Here is a 19,888-nt window from a genome sequence, read left to right as displayed (position 1 = left end):
TATCATCTATTTTTTGTTAGTGCTCGTGCCACACACTCCAACATATTTTTCCATTGAAATAAAATTTAGGTCCTGCTTGTTAGCTGGAAAATTAGATTCTTGGAAAGTAAATTATTTTTTGATGTTTGTTAGTGTATTGAAAAATAAATTTGAAAAACACTTTTTAATGTGTTTGTTGTGTCATAAAAACTAAACTGAAAAATAACTTATTAATGTCTTGTGTTTGTTAAAAAAATGAAGAATAAATTTAACAAATTAAAAAGTTGAATGAGAATAAAATTAAAAAATAAATTAATAAATTATCTCAAATAAAATAAATAACAATAAAAATAACAGCAACCAACAAATGTGACAAAATGTTTTTTAAAAGATAAAGAAATTAAAAAACTAATTATAATTTTATAAATTATTTTAAATAAAATAAATAAATAAAAAATGACGACAAAATATAATAGATAAAAAAATTCAATTAGAAAAGATAAGAGAAAAGTAAATAATAAAAAAATAAGGATTAAAGTTGATATAAAAATAAAATAAATAAAGTTATAAAGGATGAAATTAAAAAAAAAAGAGATTCAAAACAAAATACATAACAATTAAAAGTTTAATAACTAAATTTGATATGATCAATAAATAATAAGATATTTATAAATTTTTCATAATTTCTGAAATTTTTTTTCCCTCAAATTAAAAAAAACTTTTCTAAAAATTAATCTAAATTTTTCTTTAATTAAAAAAATATTTTTTATTAATTAATTTTTTAATTACAAATAAATACATGAAAATTTGGATCAACTAAATAAATAGTACTTTAGTTTTTTTATTTATTTATTTCAAGGGTAAATTTATTATTTTATTTGTTTTAAGAACTGAAAAAACATTAATACTCTTCACCATAGGTTTAAAAATTTTCACTAAAGGACAATTGAATCATTTTATCTTACTTACAAAATTTTAAAAATAAATATCAAAAAAATAAATATCAAAATAATTGATTTTTCTAATCGTAAGAAGTAAACATGTTGTTATATTATTTTAATGAATAATATAAATAAATTCGTATCTACTGTGTTTTTGAATGCCCAATTAACTTTTATCAATTAGTTTAGTTTTAATATAGATAAAGAAACCCTAATTTTGTTTTTTCAAGTCATTTAAAGCACGCTAAAGTACATCAATTTTAACAAAACCACTCGTAGATAAATTTTCGAATGCTCGGAACAAAATAATAATAATAATAAAAAAAAGTTTAATGGATTGGTCAACACGGTAGCTGTCAACGTATTATTATTATTATTATTATGAACATGTATCTGTCGACGTATGGGTGAGGAGTGAGGACAATCCAAATAGTCTGGTACTGCCTCAAGAGTTGATTGGCAAAATATGTATAATTCACTCGCTAGATGATATCCAACTCTCTTTCTCTTGCAAAAAAAAAAAAAAACAATCTGAGACACCCTCTTTCTCTGTGCACGGAGGGCTGAGAAGGGTCCTTGGCTTGCTCAAGTGTAAAAATTAATGGCGGTTGTATGCTGTCCTCTCCGTTGATCGACCCCCCTCCACCCAAAGAAGGGGAAAAACACACCCTCCTATAGATAAAACCAGAAGAAGCACCAGCAGCTCAGCACGTCCTGTAGCATCCATTACTGGCAAAACTGACCTCTCCCCATAAATCCTCTTCTTCTTCTTATTTATTCGTACAGATAGAATAGAATAGGACAGTGAGCGATTCTGTTAAGATGTTGTCAATATAGCAAGTGGTATATAGCTGCTTGAAGCAGGGTGGAGTGGTGTGTTAGCTGTGAAAATGTTGGGCTCTCACTTGTCAGTTTATAGTTATAGCTATTTTGGGTGTAAAAGATCTGGGTTCTTTTTACCAAACTCAAATTTAGTGGCATTCAACTAAGATCTACTAGCTTAAACGAGAAACACAACAGCGGGATTTTGTGGCATAACAAACTTGGGAGTTGGAAGAAGCGGATGAGGCTGAAATCGATTGTGTTTTGTAGCAAAACCGGCTTCGGTTGAGGATTTAAAAACTGGGTCCGTAATCTTTGCTTTACTTATCTTCCAAATGAACTTGTCTTTGATGGCTAAAGAGTTTTTCGTTATTTTTTTTTGAAGAGGGAAAGGAAACGGTGAAGAAGAAGAAGAAGAAGAAGAATGCATGGTATTGTCATTGTGTGAAAGGAAGAAATTAGTGAAGATTGTTTTTGTTGTGGATCTTTAATTGGGTTGGGTTGTGGGTCTAAGCTTGTTGGGATTGTGCTATTAAATCTCCTCTCTCTGCCCTAATGAGGCACTCTTCGGCTTCTTTTAATCCACAAACCCAGGAAGGTATGTGTATTGATTATTATTTGAGGAATCCTCATTTCTTTTTTGCTTCAGGTATGGTTTTGGTGGCTGTGTAAATGAGATCTTGGAAAACCTTAGCATGCTTGGTCAATATAATCCGTACACAATCCTGGATTAAGCTCTTCAACCTTTTCTTCTTCTTTGATTCTGTATTTTTCTTGTCCTATGTTTAGAGACCTTACTTTGTATCCCTGTTTTGAACCTTTTCCTTTTGTGTTTTTCTTTTCCTCAATTTTCTCGATATCCCCGTTGTATTTTAATATTTTCCTTGGTTTCTGAAAAGTGTTTTTTTTTTTTAATTTCAAAGCCCTTGATCAGCATTCTTAGCTACTTCATTCTAGCTAATTGGTGGCCATATTTTTAAATTTTCTTCACCGAAAACGCAGTTTTTCATGTAATTTTATGACATTACTCTGGAATGGATTTTGTAGGGGAGAAGCGGGTGCTGAATTCTGAACTATGGCACGCATGTGCGGGTCCTCTTGTTTCTCTACCTGCTGTTGGAAGCCGTGTTGTTTATTTCCCTCAAGGTCATAGTGAGCAGGTAAGCAGAGATCTGATTTTGGCGTGCTTCTCTGTACCTATGGATCAGATTCCTTTATTGTTGATCAGTAATTACGTTTTGGTAGAAGGTGAATGTAGCCTTCAAATAATCATCTGAGAATTGACTTTTCCTGCTGTTTCTTAGTTTAGACAAAGTCATATTCTATGTCGAGTTATGACAGTCGGCAACTCTTCTTGCTTTGTTTCTTTTATATCTCAATGCCCTTGTATGTAGGTTGCTGCTTCAACGTACAAGGAAGTGGATGCCCGGATTCCAAACTACCCAAGCTTGCCTCCGCAACTTATCTGTCAGCTTCACAACGTGACCATGCATGTAAGACTTGCTTTACTTTGTTAGTTTCTGGTTCTGAATATTCCCTCCTTTCTTGAAGGCTCAAAAGATTTCTCAATTTCAGGCAGATGTCGAGACGGATGAAGTTTATGCACAATTGACCTTGCAGCCACTAAGTCCAGTATGTTTTTATTGCATTTTTCATCTGCTCCTTTAGATTACTCTATATGAGTAGCAGTACATGCTCAAATTGACCTTGTTCTGCAGCAAGAGCAAAAGGATGCCTGCCTTCCAGCAGATTTGGGCACCCCTAGCAAACAGCCAACCAATTATTTTTGTAAGACTTTGACTGCTAGCGATACAAGTACTCATGGAGGATTCTCTGTCCCTCGGCGGGCAGCCGAGAAAGTTTTCCCTCCACTGGTAAATATTCAATCTGACGATGGAATGTGACCATCAATTTTCAGTTCTCCAATGTCCCTCTCATGTGAAATTTCTGACATGGTAAATATTCAATCTAACAATGGAATGTGACCATCAATTTCCGTCTACCATTTACTTGCAGGATTTTTCTCAGCAACCTCCAGCTCAAGAGTTGATTGCTAGGGATCTACATGATAATGAATGGAAATTCAGACACATCTTTCGTGGTTAGTTCTTGTTATTTTTTAGCTCAAGTTTTGTTAATCGAGCACTGTAATATTCTTGATGTCAGTCTATGTATCCATTGTTCATTTAGTTGTTTTAATCGATTGGGTTTAATACATGTGATGAACAGGTCAATAAACTTTGTATCTGATGCTCAAAGAACTGAAACTAAGTGGCATTATTTTTCTGAATTCTTATCTTTCAAACTCATTATTTATTTATGCTTGTCACTCATTAACTGACAGGCTAATCTATATTCCTTTCTTCCTTGACTCAATTGTTTTTGGGTCTGTTGTTCTATATGTTATTTACCTGCTCTATGTCTACATTATTCTCCATAAAACTTAATCTTTGCCTGAACTGGTGATGTAAACTATATTTTTAGAGCTTTTAGAATTAAATTATCAAAGAACCATAATAAATAGTCATAATTAATTGTATGTTGAAATTTTGTTTCTTATTGGAATGATGCTAGTTGAATGCAATGTATGGTATATGATGATTCTATTCTTTTTGGACAATTGAAGCCAAAAAAGGAGTTACTGGTGAATTACAGTTGCTTTCTTAACAGTTCCTGACTTTTCTTTAATCAGGCCAGCCAAAAAGACACCTTCTTACAACAGGGTGGAGTGTGTTTGTGAGTGCTAAAAGACTTGTTGCTGGGGATTCAGTGCTTTTCATCTGGTATGCTGTTGGCTAGTTCCACTTCGTTTATAGTTGCTCGACTCTATATTTTGTTCATTTTTAGGTTTGTTGTAGTGTATCTGAACTTGGTGACACCATGGCCAGGAAACACATACTGATCATCTTTGCCTACATAGTTTGTGCACTCTCTTGGAATTCCTAGTAATGTACATGACATAATGTCTAGATAAGAAGCTTAATGCGCAGGCAATCTGGTAAAATAAGCTTGGGTCACCAGAGTCCACATTGGATGTTATTATATGTAGTGCTTGATGTGGCGTTTTTTAAGAACTTCCTTCCTCTTTAAATTATATGTATACGATTTTGTATAAACTATGGATCTTGTCAGTGTTTCAATTGAAGTGGATTTATATTCATCAGGAATGAAAAGAATCAGCTACTACTTGGCATTAAGCGTGCTATTCGACCTCAAACTGTGATGCCTTCATCAGTCTTATCTAGCGATAGCATGCACTTGGGCCTTCTTGCTGCTGCAGCTCATGCAGCTGCAACAAATAGCCGTTTTACAATATTTTACAATCCAAGGTATGATTGTGCAAGTGAAAGGAAATTTTAAATTACTTATCCACCCTCTAAAATTTGTCACCTCTCTTATTCAGGGCTAGTCCATCAGAATTCGTCATACCGTTGGCTAAATATCTTAAAGCTGTTTATTATACTCGAGTGTCTGTTGGCATGCGCTTTAGGATGCTGTTTGAAACAGAAGAATCAAGTGTCCGTCGGTAGGCTCCAAACTCTTATTGGCATATTCACATATGATAGTTATGATTATTGTGTGATTGGGTTTCGTTTTCTTGACATTTTATTGGCCACTGGAGTGAGAAAAGTCCTCCTAACTGATTATTGCCTAAGTGTGACACAGCAGATCCACAACATGACAAATATTTGCCTGGTATTTCATTAGATGGTTTGTTGTCACATTACAGTTGATTAGAGTGAGAAGACATTATATGTCTCTCTCTTACCATGATTTGTAACATCACAGTTGATCAAAAACAGGCTCTCTAATCTCTAGTTCTCTTCTTCTATTGTTTTGTTTTCTTTCTTATTGCTATGAATTCTTTTGAAGGTGCATTTTGTTTTTGTTTCAATGAAGACATCTGACAGTTGTTTATTATCCAGGTACATGGGTACGATAACTGGCATAAGTGACTTAGATGTTGCTAGATGGCCAAATTCACTTTGGCGCTCAGTCAAGGTATGTTGAGACAATCAGTGACACTGATACTATCTATTTTTTAAATAAAAGCACAGTGCACGAAGAAATTCTCTTGCCAAATCTGCTCTCAGAATTTACTTGCTGTGTTCTCGAAGACTGCATCTTAATACAGATAGAGAATGTGAATGCAGGTTGGCTGGGATGAGTCTACAGCTGGGGAGAGGCAACCAAGAGTTTCTCTATGGGAGATTGAACCACTAACAACTTTCCCAATGTATCCATCTCCATTTCCCCTACGGCCCAAACGGCCATGGACACCAGGACTACCCTCTTTCCATGGCAAGCTTCTCTACATAATCTTAAGGGCTTTGATGGATGGTTCTATCATATAAACTCTAATTTTAGAGTGCTTGATTTTTCTTCTCTTTCATTTTTATAACCTTTCACTTTACTTTGCCATGCCTATTGGATTTAGGCATCAAGGATGATGATCTGGGAATGAACTCTTCCCTTATGTGGCTAAGAGGAGATGGAGACCGTGGAATTCAATCTCTGAACCTTCAGGGAATGGGTGTTGCACCATGGATGCAGCCAAGATTTGATACTTCCATGCGAGGTTTGCAAAATGATGTCTACCAAACTATGGCTACTGCTGCGTTTCAGGAGATGAGGGCTCTTGATCCTTCTAAATCATCAGCTGCATCCCTTTTGCAATTCCAGCAACACCAGAATCTCCCAATCAGGAATGCTGCTTTAATGCAGCCGCTTATGTTGCAGCAGTCTCCTTCTCAACAGGCCTTTCTTCAAGGTGTTCAAGAAAATAAACATCAGTCTCAGACTCCAACTCGGTCACACCTTATTCATCAACAACTGCAGCATCAGCACTCACTTGACAGTCCAGAGCAGCAGCAGCCACTTCTGCAACAACAGCATCTGGCTGACCAACAGATCCCAAATGTTGTCCCTGCAATATCTCAATATGCTTCAGCTACTCAATCCCTGACGCCACCATTGCAAGCAATTTCACTGTGCCAGCAACACAGTTTTTCTGACTCAAATGGGAACCTCATGACAAGCCCTGTTGTTTCTCCCCTGCAAAGTCTTTTGGGCTCATTTCCCCAGGACGAATCATCTCATTTGTTCAATTTTCCTAGAACAAACCCCTTGATAACATCCTCTGGCTGGCCCTCAAAGCGAGCTGCTGTTGAGCCTCTTATGTCCTCTGTAGCTCCTCAATGCATGATGAGCCAAGTGGAGCAGCTGGGGCCACCTCAGACAAGTATCTCTCCTAGCTCTGTTTCCTTGCCGCCCTTTCCTGGCAGAGAATGTCCAACAGAGCAGGATGGTGGCACTGATCCACAAAGCCATCTTTTATTTGGTGTCAATATAGAGCCCTCTTCTCTTCTAATGCAGAATGGATTGTCCGGCCTCAGGGGAGTTGGAAGTGATAGTGATTCAATAACTGTACCTTTCTCTTCTAATTACATGAGTATTGCAGGCACCAATTTCTCTCTTAATCCAGCAATGGCACCTTCAAGTTGCATTGATGAATCAGGTTTCCTCCAGTCCACTGAAATTGTGGGCCAAGGAAATCCACCATCTAGAACCTTTGTTAAGGTAACTTCCCATTTTCTGATTTTAGTTGATTTTCGTTTCCTGATGCTTTGTGGTGGGATGTATGGAACACTTGTATGTTTAGCTTTCATATTTTTGGGTGTTCTTAGATTCAATTGTTTCTCCATTATGAATGCAATCTTCTAGAAGCCTCAAGCAAGTGCTATCATGGATGTTGACAGTGTAATTGTTTACAGGTTTACAAGTCAGGGTCCTTTGGTAGGTCACTGGATATAACCAAATTCAGCAACTACAACGAGTTGCGAAGTGAGCTTGCATGCATGTTTGGCCTTGAAGGCCAACTGGAGGACCCCCTGAGATCAGGCTGGCAGCTTGTATTCATCGACCGGGAGAATGATGTTCTTCTTCTTGGTGATGGCCCCTGGCCGTGAGTTTCTCACTTTTACTTTTGGCTAAGTGGTCTGATACGTGCAAAATTTCTTTGTTAATTTTCCTAAAACAAAACAAAACTAAAATCATTGAAAGCATCTAGTCTAAAAGTTTTAGCTATGATAATTGTGAAATATTTCAAAGAGTAGAAGAACAAGAAGAAAATGTCTCATATCATCGTGAACAAACTTTGAAAGGTCAGATTTCGTTCTGTGTATATGACCATCATGAAATGAATACATACGCATGCTGAATATGCCCTTCATGTGGGAATTTCCATCAATCGTTTTCCTGTCTAATCAGCCAAAGTCCGATCAATTTTGTTACATTCTTATCACAGGGAATTTGTAAACAGCGTGTGGTGCATCAAAATACTCTCACCGCAAGAAGTACAGAAAATGGGCAAACGAGGTTTAGAGCTTCTGAACTGTGTCCCAATTCAGAGGCTTTCCAATGGCAGCTGTGATGACTATGCAAACCGGCAGGATTCACAAAATTTGAGCAATGCTATAACTTCTGTGGGGTCTTTGGACTGCTGAGAAATTTAAGCAGTTAAGATACCACAGTCTCTTCTGTAATATTAACATTCCTTCCAAATCTTTCAGTTTCAGAAGTGGAAGGGGCAAGCCGAATCCTAGCTTAAGGGTTTTAAAGTAAGCTATTATTGTAATGTGATTAGAAGATAATGTTCCTAGATTCTAAGCTATTATTGTAACGAGGAGATAATGTTCCTCGTTTCTAAGCTATTTAAATTTGAATGCCAACAGTTGATAATAGGAGACAAATATATTTGTAAGCTCAGTTGTCTGCTTTTGTTATCTTGCAGTCCACTTATTATGAGCTAAATTTTACTGTAGAATGGACGTGATTTTTCTGTGTTGTAGCTTGGCCTTTTCTGTCGTGATAGGGAGATGACTAGCAGCTCATCTTGTAGGTGCTGAGACCGTCACGCCCACCTCAGCTCTGTGTTATGGCCACCGGATAGTGAAGGTTCATCAGGGAACTGTTTACTATCCAGCGTACGCAGTGGGGGTTAGGTTATTCGAGATTATCAAACTGTTGTATAAACTTGAGAGAAGCACAGTAAATTGTCGGCAAAAATTTGAACAGTTAAGCACGTGCCTTCCCTCCCTCACTCATCCATTTAACCTAATTTTATCAGTTTCTGCATAGGAGGAAGATGTTCAACAAGTGAAAGGGAAAGGAGAGGAGAAAAAGGGCTTTTCTTTTTCTTGTGGGACACTGAATAATGGTGGGATTACAGGTTTGAGTTTCTGCGATGCATGTTGTGGGACATTGAGTGCAGATTGGACTTTCCTGAGGGATGGAAAGGTGACAAGGAAGGGCACTATCAACAATAATAGTAGCGATAAGATGTAGGGTTGGCAATCCAACAACCCTCTAGAGGCCCTTTACTTTTAGATTTTGGGTAGGGGAAGGAGGGCTGTCCTTTTTCCCTCTCGGCTTGCAATGCCTCAAGCAAGCATTGATTGGACTTGCGCTTTGCCCTCTTGGCTGTCCTCTTTTTTTTTTTTCTTTGATAATATCATCTATCAGCTTTAGCTTTCAGCTAGCTTGCACGACCAGCTAATTGATTTCGCTATATTATTAGCATTAACATTAATAAATAAACAGAAAGATTTTAGAAAAATGTTGTTCACATGCTGGGGATGAGTAGTGTTTTTCCGATTCTTTCCCTTAAATTTTTATCTCCTTTTATTTTATCACTAAACTTCATTTATTTTTAATTAAATCTTTAAAACTTATGCTGACATGGTTTGATTTGTTGTTCTCAGCATCATATTGCATGTTCTCACGTGTTTGATTTGTTGTTCAATAATCTAACATTGAATTAGAGACCAATTTTACAAAATTAATCTTATGTTTGCTCCAAAATTGACTTTATAAACCTTTTCATTTGTCTATTGTTCAAGGAGTGCAGAAATGTTCAATTTGATCCCTCAAGTTTCACTTTTTGATGCTTGGTCCCTTCTCTTTATGCCTTTTATGTTTCAGTCCATAATTTTATTTTATTTTCTCATTTTAATCCCTCCATGTTTAAAGAAAAGAAAGAAGTTGCCTCAATAAAAAAGAGGAAGGAGAGTTTCTGGGTGGCCAAATTTCCACCGCCAATAAATAATAAGTGTTTTTTTCACCCTCTTTTCATTTTGATCACTAAACTTCATTTATTTTAACTAAGTCCTTACCAATTATGCTGATATAGTTTTACATATTATCTTCATCAAATTTCGTGTTCCCGCATGACTGATTTGCCATTGAATTTCAACGTTGAATAAGAGAGTAATTTACAAAAATTAATTTTGTGTTGTTATTCAAACTCAAATTAGAAGATCAAGGATCAAATTAAAATTTTATAAAAGCTAAATCTTTTCACCCTTTTGTTGTTCAAATGGTGTATGAATGTATAATTTGGTCCCTCAAGTTTTTTTTTTCATATTTGGTCCCTTCTTTTTGAGCTTTTTATGTTTTGGTCCATATTTTTTTTTTTTTAGTGTTTTAGCTTGAAGAGAGAAAGTCACCAAATAGAAAATAAGAGGGAAAAGAATAAGATGGACAAATTTAGAATATCAATAATTATGATTTTAGTATCATTCGATTTATTATGGTTATTTAGTCTTCAAAACATTTTTGTTTTTTCATAATATTATGAGCAATTGAATTACTCCATTATCCTTGCCCTTTAAGTTTTTCAGTCTTGGTTTAAGGAGTTGATTGTAATTTTTAAGATTTTTTTTTTAGGTTATCATTATTCAGTGATAGGGGCATTTTTTATATTATAGACATGTAGAAAAGATTGTTGATGAATTTCTCGCACGTGTTACCAGTTTTATTGCTTTTCAGCATGGCGTGTAACTAATAATGGTAGTTGAAATCAAGCTTTCAGCATATCATTTAATGTATTTCAACATCATCTTTCTTTTTAGGTGATACGTGTGTAATAAATAGTAAGGTCTAATTTGGTTTCAATTAACTTTTCTTTCTTTTCCTTCTTTTTTTTTTCTCAAATTACATGCCAACCATGTAAAAAATTATATTAGCCTTTCAATTTATTTTTTCTTTTAATCAATTATTCTTCTCTTAATTATAATTGTTTTATTTATGTTGATTGTTTCTAATTGATTTTTATTTTTGATTTCATCCCTGGTTGTTTTATTTTATTATTTTTTTTAATTAAATTTAACCTTCATTCTTTTAATTGCTATTTTTTTAGTTTTCAATTATTTTCTTGATTTATTTGTTTTTCTTCAATTCCATCCTTAATCATTTCTTTTCATTGAATCTTTATGTCAAGTTTGGTGCCAATTCTTTTAATTGTTATATTTTAATTATTTTCTTTTTTAATTTTTTTTTAAACATTTAAATTTATTTAAATTTTTCCTTAACGTTTAATTTCAATTGGTTTTTATATTGAATTTAGTCTTAATTATTTTAATTACTATTTGATTTGTTTTGTGTTGTATTTTTAATTGCTTTTTTCTCTTCAATTTTATCCTTCAATATTTGTTTTTTAAGATTGTTGTTTCTTTATTTTTTTCATGTTTGCTTTTAATGGAGTTACTATGGTCTCATAACTCGGGTCATAAATATGAAAGATTAACTCAGATTGACTTTAGTCTTTTTTTAAAGTATTTTTTTAAATATTGTTTTTAACATTACTTTTTTTACTTTGTTATTTACGGGGTCATCTCAATTTCATGTATTGAGTCATGTGTTTGATTTGTTAACTTGGGTTGGCTACAAGTTTACTGACAGATATATATAATAAGCAAGTATCCATTTCTTATATTTTTTTGATGTGTTTAACCTTTTTTTATATTTTTTTATGATATGAGTTTATTTAATTATTTTTGTTTGTATTTATCATTTAAGCATGATTTTTTTAGGATGAATTTATCTTTTATTTATTTAAATAAAAAATTAGTAAATATAATTAACTAAATATCTTGTCCTTATAGTTTCTTTCTTAATTATTGTTAACAATTTTTTTAATTTATATTAATAATTATTGATTTATTTAGTTAAATAATTGTATAAGCATTTTAAATAACATTTTTAAATTTTCATGTAAGAAAACACATTACAGTAGCCTGCATACCTATTATTGGTTATTTTTAAAAAAAATTATAACCTAAATGTCAAATTCATGATTTTAATATATTTTTTATATTTTTATATTTTTTTATTCTTTACACTTGGCATATTTATATCTTTTTTTGTTTATTTTCTTATTCTTTTGTAATATGTTTTTTAATTTTTTTACTATACACGTTTTGTTTATAGAAATTTATTCTACGTAGAATTAAATTCCACGTAAAACTAAGAAAATGATGTTTTATTATAGCAATGGTAGCGTTGAAAAAACAGAAAGAAGACATTAAACAAAAAAAAAAGAGTGAAGAGTAGAGAAATGAAATTTATGATTCGATGAAGTAGTGGATTGGATAAACTTCGTAGAAAAATATTGATTTTCCCTGACTGATAAGATCTGAACGTAACTGAAGTCCAAGAATGTGGCAAACAATAGACTGGCATTTGTTATTTTTCTGTTCTCAGCAGATTCGTTTTGCAAACCTGAAGAGGCCTTCCCTCCTTTCCTAGGAATGTGAACTGAAGAGACATGAGATTGTGCGTGTTGCATGGAATCCCAAGATGCGGAAACAAAAAAGACACTGGTGCTGGGGTTCAGGTTCAAAATGGGAGTAATGACATGGGAAGCTTTGCCTGCTGCTGAGAGCAGTTGGATGCCATAGTTTTGGTTTCAGATCCACAGCTCTTTGTTGTCTCAGCTGAGCAAGCCTGCCCTACAAGCTTCACTTGAATAAGAACTCATGAGGTTCGGATGAAGGGCAGTTCTCTCGTGTACTTGTTTTACTGAAAGGCCTGTGAATCCAGTTTCTTTGAGTTCATACTTGATATCTGAAAGAAATTCATCTTACTCAACAGAAACGAAGCACTTTGACGTATTCATCTGCAACATGCAAGATTTTTTCTGGCTTCAGCAGCAGCTTGTTTTTCTTCCAATCTCTGTCTTGTCATAGCAATCTTCTTCACCATCTTCGCATGTGCTTGGTCTCGCATTTTTTCATCTCGAGCCTGAAAATAGATCCAGGTCAACCATGGTCAATAAAATTTGATCAGGACATTCCAGTACTCTAAATTAACAATGTCTCAAAGCGAAACTCTATCAAATTTGATGACAACACAAGTTCGAGATGGGCTGTGGATCATTTATAATGCCTGGTCCCTATCCTGGTGGTTTTGGCTAAAGGGCAACCACAAAGTTTAACCAAGTATCAATATCCAGCCTCATCAGATTCTCAGTCTCCAGAGCATCCTTCTTGGACGTGACTGAATTTTGGTCCAAGAAATTGCTCATTCTTTTAAACAAGAACAAAAATGAAAAAAAAATAAAAATAAAAATACCGGGTTGAAGTTGTTTGTTCTAAATGTGGACCATCATATTCAAATACCTCTATTCTCTGCATCTCTGACTCTAGTTTCACTTTCTGCTGACTTTCCCAAGCTTGGATTCTAATTTCTTCACGTTTATATCTGAAATAGTTCAAAAGTTGTTCTGTCAAATTAAAGTTTTGAAAATATCTTTTGGCGAATAGCTGATAAAAGTTCCCAATTTGTTGTGAGAAAAATAATTTATATCAAGTTTAAGATGGCTAGTCTCCTTGAAGCTCACGTTTTATGAAAACATCTCCCATGCAGCAGCACGTTTTACGAATTCAATCTGCTCAAGCTCCTCCATTTCAGTAATTTCAAGTGAAGATGGGTGTTTTTTTCTGGTCATCTTTCCTCGCCCAATCAGCAATATTCATCTTGCCAAGCTGGATACCAAGGGCCACAATCTCTCTCCTTGTCTTAGTTTCAACTCTTGCTCAGTCAATTCTATTTTGCCATTTCTAGTGGAACATTGTGTATCATCATTGGTGCTGTGCTCCACGGGTGTGGGTGCTGGTGCACGTCATTGGGGAGTAGATGGGATTGAGGAAGTTGGACTGCGGAGAGGAGTTGTTGCACCAACAGGTGTAGCTGTCCTAGAAGGCTCGATTTGTAACAGGGGTCATTTCAGTTCTCATATTACTCATGCAGACTGATCTTATGACAGGAACAACTGCAAGATCATATCATCAAATTGTCAAGAAAAATAACAGTAGATGAAGAGGAACAAGATATTTGGGTAGCAGGGATTCTGAAGTACAGTTTTAGAGGAAAGTGCACTCTTCTAGGACAAGAAAAATAGACAGTGATTTCTACATTTATGAAGAAGAGTTGAAAACCTAAATTTTTTTTGTCAACAGTAGTTGTGCAAGGCCACAAACCAGATAATTAACAAACCTGATTATCTGCCTCACCCCCACCATATCCATTTTACTAGACGGGCCCTCAAAAGATGATTCCCACTTCCCCTAATTGTCTGCCCACCAGGAATAGACCTCCTAAATGCTGTTAATAAATCCCTACTGTACATATAGTTAACCTTCCTCTAGGATTGGAAAACTGAATTCAGGTGGACTAGAGATGGAAGATGTCATGCACAGAAATAAGAAAGAAAGTTAAACTTCCTCTTTAATCAACTTGATAGAGGGACATCAAGCGGAACAAATAAACTACCATCCCCAAGATGCCATTATGAATCAACGATACACACACTGTCTTAGTGCCTTCAATTACCTTCTACACAACACTCATTTGTTTCAGACCATCGTCATTTGAATCCAAATCCACAACAACAAAAAATAGCCCTGGGATTCTCAAATTAAAATTAACAAAGCAAAACATGCGAACAAATTTACCTGCTGAATCTCGTGTTGAACGTTCTGTACAAGGTGGCTACCTTTTATCTACTTCCTTTCAATCTGTAGCACATTGATCGACTAGGGTGTTGACCCCATATGCTGGACCAGAAATGATGAGAGATCCAGGAGGAACGAAAGAGAATTTTTAAACGCCATGTGTGACGCAGGCTGACAGAAATCTACAAGCTTAGTTTCTGCAACCCTACTATTTGATGATTTAGGATCATGATTTGAGAACTCTGGGGCAACCCTCTCCATACTTGTTACTGGAGCCCGATTAGTTTGGTTCTGTACATTATTCTTCTTGAAATAATTAGGTTGCACGTTCTGCCTCTTCATTATCCATTTCTCTGCATCATTCCACTCAGAAGGCATAGGCCTTGAAAGTAGCCTGGAAAATTGATTATTTACCAATCTCTCAATATGAAACTCAAAGCTAGATGAGCTAGCATTGCTAGCTTAATCAACATTCTCATCTTCTAGTGTTCTGACAGGGTGAACTGCACTTGAATTACCCTTTTCACACTTTGAGAATGGTTGCATTTTAACACAACCATTGTCAACAATTTCCTTGAGCAGTGTCTCCATCGGCTGGCCAGATATCTGACCAGCTTGGCAGAGGTCCAACATTGCTTCAGTAAGTAAGTAAACAGATGCAACTTCTAAGTTGGGAGCTGCAACTGGAGAGCATAACTCAATATAAATAAACATATAAGATACACAAAATAATCGTTTAGTGCAACAGTCAACAGAAGTGTAAAAGCTGGCTTTTAAAAGCTCCAATATATATATATATATCAATTTAGTGCATTCCATCCCATGTTAAAAAAAAAAATAGCCATACTAGATTTTTCTATGGAAGACAAGATGAAAGAGAGTTATACCAACTTCTTCACTGAAATCTCCACTATTGGAAGCTAAAAAGCTGTCGTTGAAAAATTCAGTATCCTCAAGCTTGGAAGGAGATGTTCTTGAAGATTTACCATTTGATCCATCCTTGTGTCTGTGATGGTGAGGTCCCATAAGCTTCATTCTCAGCTTACTAGGAGATTTTATACAAGTCTGCATTTGATCAATTAATTTAAAGAAAACATAAAGATGCTAAGATACAAAATAGAAGCAATAACAAACCTTAAATCCACAAATTAATAACCAACAAGAACATCATATTAGTTTCAACCCTTTACTGTGAAGGCGCTCAGTCGTAAGACCAAAAGTAAAAAATAAAATAAAATAAAAAAGCACACATCTTTAAACTTAGAGAAACTAAAAGAACCAAACAGAAAAACTTTACTCTTTCGTGGAAACAAGAACCAAACAGTTAAGAGACATGTTCACGAAAAAGAAAAACAAATCATCATACCAAAAAGGTATGATATGCTTGGTTAACTTCATTAAATCAGTTAACTTGAAAAGGAAACCCATACACTAGAAAAAAGAAAAGAAAAGGAGCAGCCATTAAGTTGGAAAAGAAACAAAAACAAGAAATGGGTGTCATCATACGATAGTAATATAGTTATGATTTTTTTTTAAATAATTTTTTTTATTAAAATATATATTAATATTTTTTTATTTTTTAAAAAATATTTTTAATATTAGTATATTAAAATGATTTAAAAACATGAAAAACATATTAATTTAAAGTAAATAAAACATATAAAATTTTTATATTTTTTTAAAAGTGCTTTTGAAACACAGAAATAAATAGTCGCTAGCAACATCCTTCCTAATTTTTTTTTATAAAAAAACTAATATAATTTTAAAAAAAGTTACGAGGAAATGACAAATTTTTTTAAATTTTTGGTAAAATAATATAATTTCTATATAATTATCATTTTGAATCATGTTCTTGAAGAACTGTTGTTTAGAAAAACAATTTAAATAAAAATTAATATTCTGAATTATGATTATTAAAGAATTACCATTACAATTTTATAAGAAAACAAAAGGATCTAAAGATCATAATGCATAAGGAAAATTATGGCTATGTAAAGTTAATGATACTTTTCATGTTCACATTCCTTGTAAACCAGGTATAAAAAAATTAAACAAATTGTTAAATTGGTAGATGAAATATGCTCCTATGGTGAATAATAAAGTTATGATTGATTTTATTCTTATGCTATTGCATATTGTGCAGAAAAATATTTTGATATTACCCATTAATTTTATAGTGTTCAAATGTATAAAAACACATATAAGCCTCCATTTAAATCCCTTGCCTAATGAATTAGAGTGGAATAATTATACTATTCCTAAAGCATATCCAGACCCTTTAACATGGAAAATCCGTTGAGGTCGACAAAAGTCAACTTAATTGCATAAGGAGAGGGACGTGAGAAAGGGGTATTCACAACGACTAAATAGGATATAACATAAAAATCAGTGAATACAAACAATGTATGTAATTTAATTTTAATTGTTTAGCTATAATATTTATTTTAAGTTATTTTTGTATTTTATAGATATATTTGGTTAGGATGCCTTGTATTCGAGGCACGTCATCTTCGTTTTCTTGTAAAATTCCTCAGTACACAGATTCTGATTGTCTTGTAAAATTCCTCAGTACACAGATTCTAAACTGATTAATTCATCTATTTTATAGTTGCAAAAGTCATACAGATCACAAGCCATGTGGAATGGAAATGTATGTTTGTTTTTCATTTGACAAAGATGATTATTTGTTGTGCTAATTACCATATAATTCATGTTCATATATCAAAATTTTTTCTTTTATTATGTAGGATTTAGATAAGATTTATTGCAAATTTTATAAGTTCATACTGCTTCTAAATCTGGTGATTCCATACATCATGTAGGAGGGTTTTTATTACATCACATGTTTACAGCTCATAAAGATAGATCATGACTTGCTCACAACGCTTATTGAGAGATGGAGATAGGAGACTCATATATTCTACCCTTATGTAAGGGAGATGACTCCTATTTTGTAAAATGTTGTTGTTATGCTTGGCTTGCCTATAGATGAATGAGCATGTACTGTCGTGAGTATCCAAAATAAGATAACTTTATACGAACATGCATTTGGACGTGTGCCCCCTCATGAAATGTTTTAAGGAAAACGTTTTATCCATGAGATGGATTTAGCAAAACGTTTTCGAGTTACCTGATAATTATGATAACTAGATCATATGATGGTATGTTAATGCATACTAATAGTTCAATTATCATATTTATTTGTCTATATTTCAATTTGAATTCAATATTCTATTGTGCAGGTATGCTAGAGCGTATATACTTCATATGTTTAGCGGTTTACTTCTCACAGATCTTAATGGGACGTATATGCCCTTGTTCCACCTATCATTACTGGGGGATTTCCAGTCCATTCCACTATATAGCTAGGGTCAGACATCCTTGCATGTTTGTATAGACATTTATGTCATGATAACTTGTAGAAATCAAAACAAGTTGAAAGATATTTATTGCTTTTAAAGGTAAAATAAATGCAATAAGTTTGTTATTTTTGTATTATATATTTTTTTTAATATTCAAGTTGGTTACTAATTGTTGTATGATTTTTTTGTTTGTATATAGAGGTATGATCGTGGGAGCATTTGCACATGGAGCAACCACAACTTAAGTCTACCTCTGTTATGTCTATCCACATTTTGGAGGTTGATTAATATTTGAAAGTGTATTTTTATCAAGGTTTTATATCATCATTTTGCACTTGAAGTATCAATAACTCCTTAACTAAAACATGTTTTATAATAACATATCTAATAATATAAGATACCTTTAATTTGTGGTAAATGTTCATCTTAAATGCAGGCCTATCACATAAATGTTTTTTTTTTTTAATGCATACCTTTAATTTATACAGTTAACCTCCATTGGTTTGACTTTTTTTTTTAATGCATACCTTTAATTTATATAGTTAACCTCCATTGGTTTGACCCTGGTTTTGTTGGGTTATTTATTACTTCCACACTCTTGCACTTAGAAAAAGATATCAATCTTTTGGTCGTGTCAGTAATAGCTACACTACTTTAGTCACTCAAAAGAGTTTGATTACTCTTAAACATGATTTGCGTAGCATTGGTTACATACTCGTCTTTTTCATTGAAATTGTACCATCAAGGATAAGATATGTAATCTGATAATTGAAAATGATAAATATGAAATTATGATGTTGGCCAAGGTAGTAAAGAAATTGCATCTAAAAAAGAAAAACACCCAAGCCCTACAAACTTAACTGGTTGAATAAAGATAGCATTGTAATTATCGACAAACATTATTTTTTTTGTTTTCTATAAATAAAAGATAATTTGATATTGTTTGGTGTGATATGATGTTGATAAATACGTGTTATCTATTGTTAGGTTGACTATGACAATATACAAGAATACAATACACTACAGACAATGTAACATATATAACCTTAGCATAAAAGGGAAGCGTATAATATTAGTGTCTGGTAGAGAATGGGTAGTTGGTAATAGTAAAAGTAAAAATATGTTATTTATAAGGAGAAAATAAAAAAGAAGAGTGTGGAGAATTAGAACAAATTACATGACTACACTATATGAATAGCCTTAAAGGGATATTTATGGATTGTTAGGACATGGCTAAACCTAAAATAGAAGCTTAAGTTACCCAGAGTGATTAACGTAATGCCAAAGCTTAAAACGCCTTGAAATTAGGTCTAGAAGGTGTTGTTTATACAAGGTTTGTTATTTTTTCTCTCTTTATTTTTATGTTTTCTAGTTTATGGAGGATCTTTATAGCGTTTTTCCTTTATGATTAGGAAAATCTTGATTTCATACCTTGTTTATGTTATTTTTTGATTTATTTAAGAAGTTGTAAATATTTTAAAAAGAAAAACTACTTAAAGAAAAAAATATTCAATAATACAATTTTGAATTAGGGTTTTGTGTAAAGATTTTTTTTATATAATTATATATTATACTTATATTTTTTCAATTATTTTTTTCTATGTCAATATATGAGTATCTAAATAAATGAGCCATTATCGTGAATCACTAAAATCTCAATTCATTTACAATAAAGAAAAAGAATTAAAAAAATCAAGAATTTTCCATCTAATAGACAAGAGTAATCACTTTTTTTTCATGTGAATTTTCATGACTATAATTGTTGTGGCGTTCATGTTGTTGAATTACAGGTCTGCCTCCTACGTCGAGGGGGTTTTAGGATGTATTGGGGTTAATCATAAAATTATGATTTTAAGGGAGTTATGATTAGTACTTAAAAATGCATTTTTATCAAGGTTTTATATCATCATTTTGGACTTGAAGTATCAATAACTCCTTAACTAAAGCATGTTTTATAATAACATATCTAATAATATAAGATACCTTTAAT

The 19,888-nt window shown here is 33.3% G+C and overlaps 1 protein-coding gene, 1 long non-coding RNA gene and 1 pseudogene across 3 annotated transcripts; 1 reads left to right on the top strand and 2 right to left on the bottom strand.

Moving 5' to 3' along the window:
* Positions 1-1,363: 1,363 nt before the first annotated feature.
* Positions 1,364-8,510, top strand: LOC105113228 (auxin response factor 6-like). Of its 2 annotated transcripts, XM_011009315.1 has the most exons (15): positions 1,364-2,046; positions 2,128-2,340; positions 2,790-2,902; positions 3,137-3,235; positions 3,318-3,374; positions 3,461-3,616; positions 3,759-3,843; positions 4,435-4,525; positions 4,907-5,071; positions 5,146-5,268; positions 5,669-5,744; positions 5,897-6,044; positions 6,181-7,322; positions 7,517-7,707; positions 8,050-8,510. In XM_011009315.1, the coding sequence occupies exons 2-15, from the start codon at positions 2,298-2,300 to the stop codon at positions 8,246-8,248; spliced, it is 2,688 nt and encodes an 895-aa protein (XP_011007617.1). In that variant the 5' UTR covers positions 1,364-2,046; positions 2,128-2,297; the 3' UTR covers positions 8,249-8,510. The 2 variants fall into 2 exon arrangements, with proteins under 2 accessions (XP_011007617.1, XP_011007615.1); XM_011009313.1 differs by having other exon boundaries at positions 1,364-2,340.
* Positions 8,511-12,184: 3,674 nt separating this feature from the next.
* On the bottom strand, positions 12,185-13,505 carry LOC105113227 (uncharacterized). The gene is made up of 3 exons (XR_839914.1): positions 13,423-13,505; positions 13,202-13,283; positions 12,185-12,824 (listed from the first exon to the last, which is right to left on the bottom strand). It is a non-coding gene; the product is annotated as an uncharacterized LOC105113227 (long non-coding RNA).
* A 1,068-nt stretch (positions 13,506-14,573) lies between these two features.
* Positions 14,574-15,682, bottom strand: LOC105113231 (uncharacterized; annotated as a pseudogene).
* Positions 15,683-19,888: the final 4,206 nt, after the last annotated feature.

This window comes from Populus euphratica, unplaced genomic scaffold (genome assembly GCF_000495115.2).
Source record: "Populus euphratica unplaced genomic scaffold, PopEup_1.0 scaffold399.1, whole genome shotgun sequence".
Classification (NCBI taxonomy): domain Eukaryota; kingdom Viridiplantae; phylum Streptophyta; class Magnoliopsida; order Malpighiales; family Salicaceae; genus Populus; species Populus euphratica.
Note: the sequence above shows the minus strand (reverse complement) of the source record. Positions and strands in the feature narration are given on the sequence as shown.

Excerpts from the sequence above, each read along its gene's own strand:
- LOC105113228 (XM_011009315.1), top strand. The coding sequence starts at position 2,298 with ATGAGGCACTCTTCGGCTTCTTTTAATCCACAAACCCAGGAAG. Across the intron at positions 3,375-3,460 it reads CCTTGCAGCCACTAAGTCCA|CAAGAGCAAAAGGATGCCTG; the intron begins GTATGTTTTTAT and ends CTTGTTCTGCAG. Across the intron at positions 7,708-8,049 it reads CTTGGTGATGGCCCCTGGCC|GGAATTTGTAAACAGCGTGT; the intron begins GTGAGTTTCTCA and ends TTCTTATCACAG.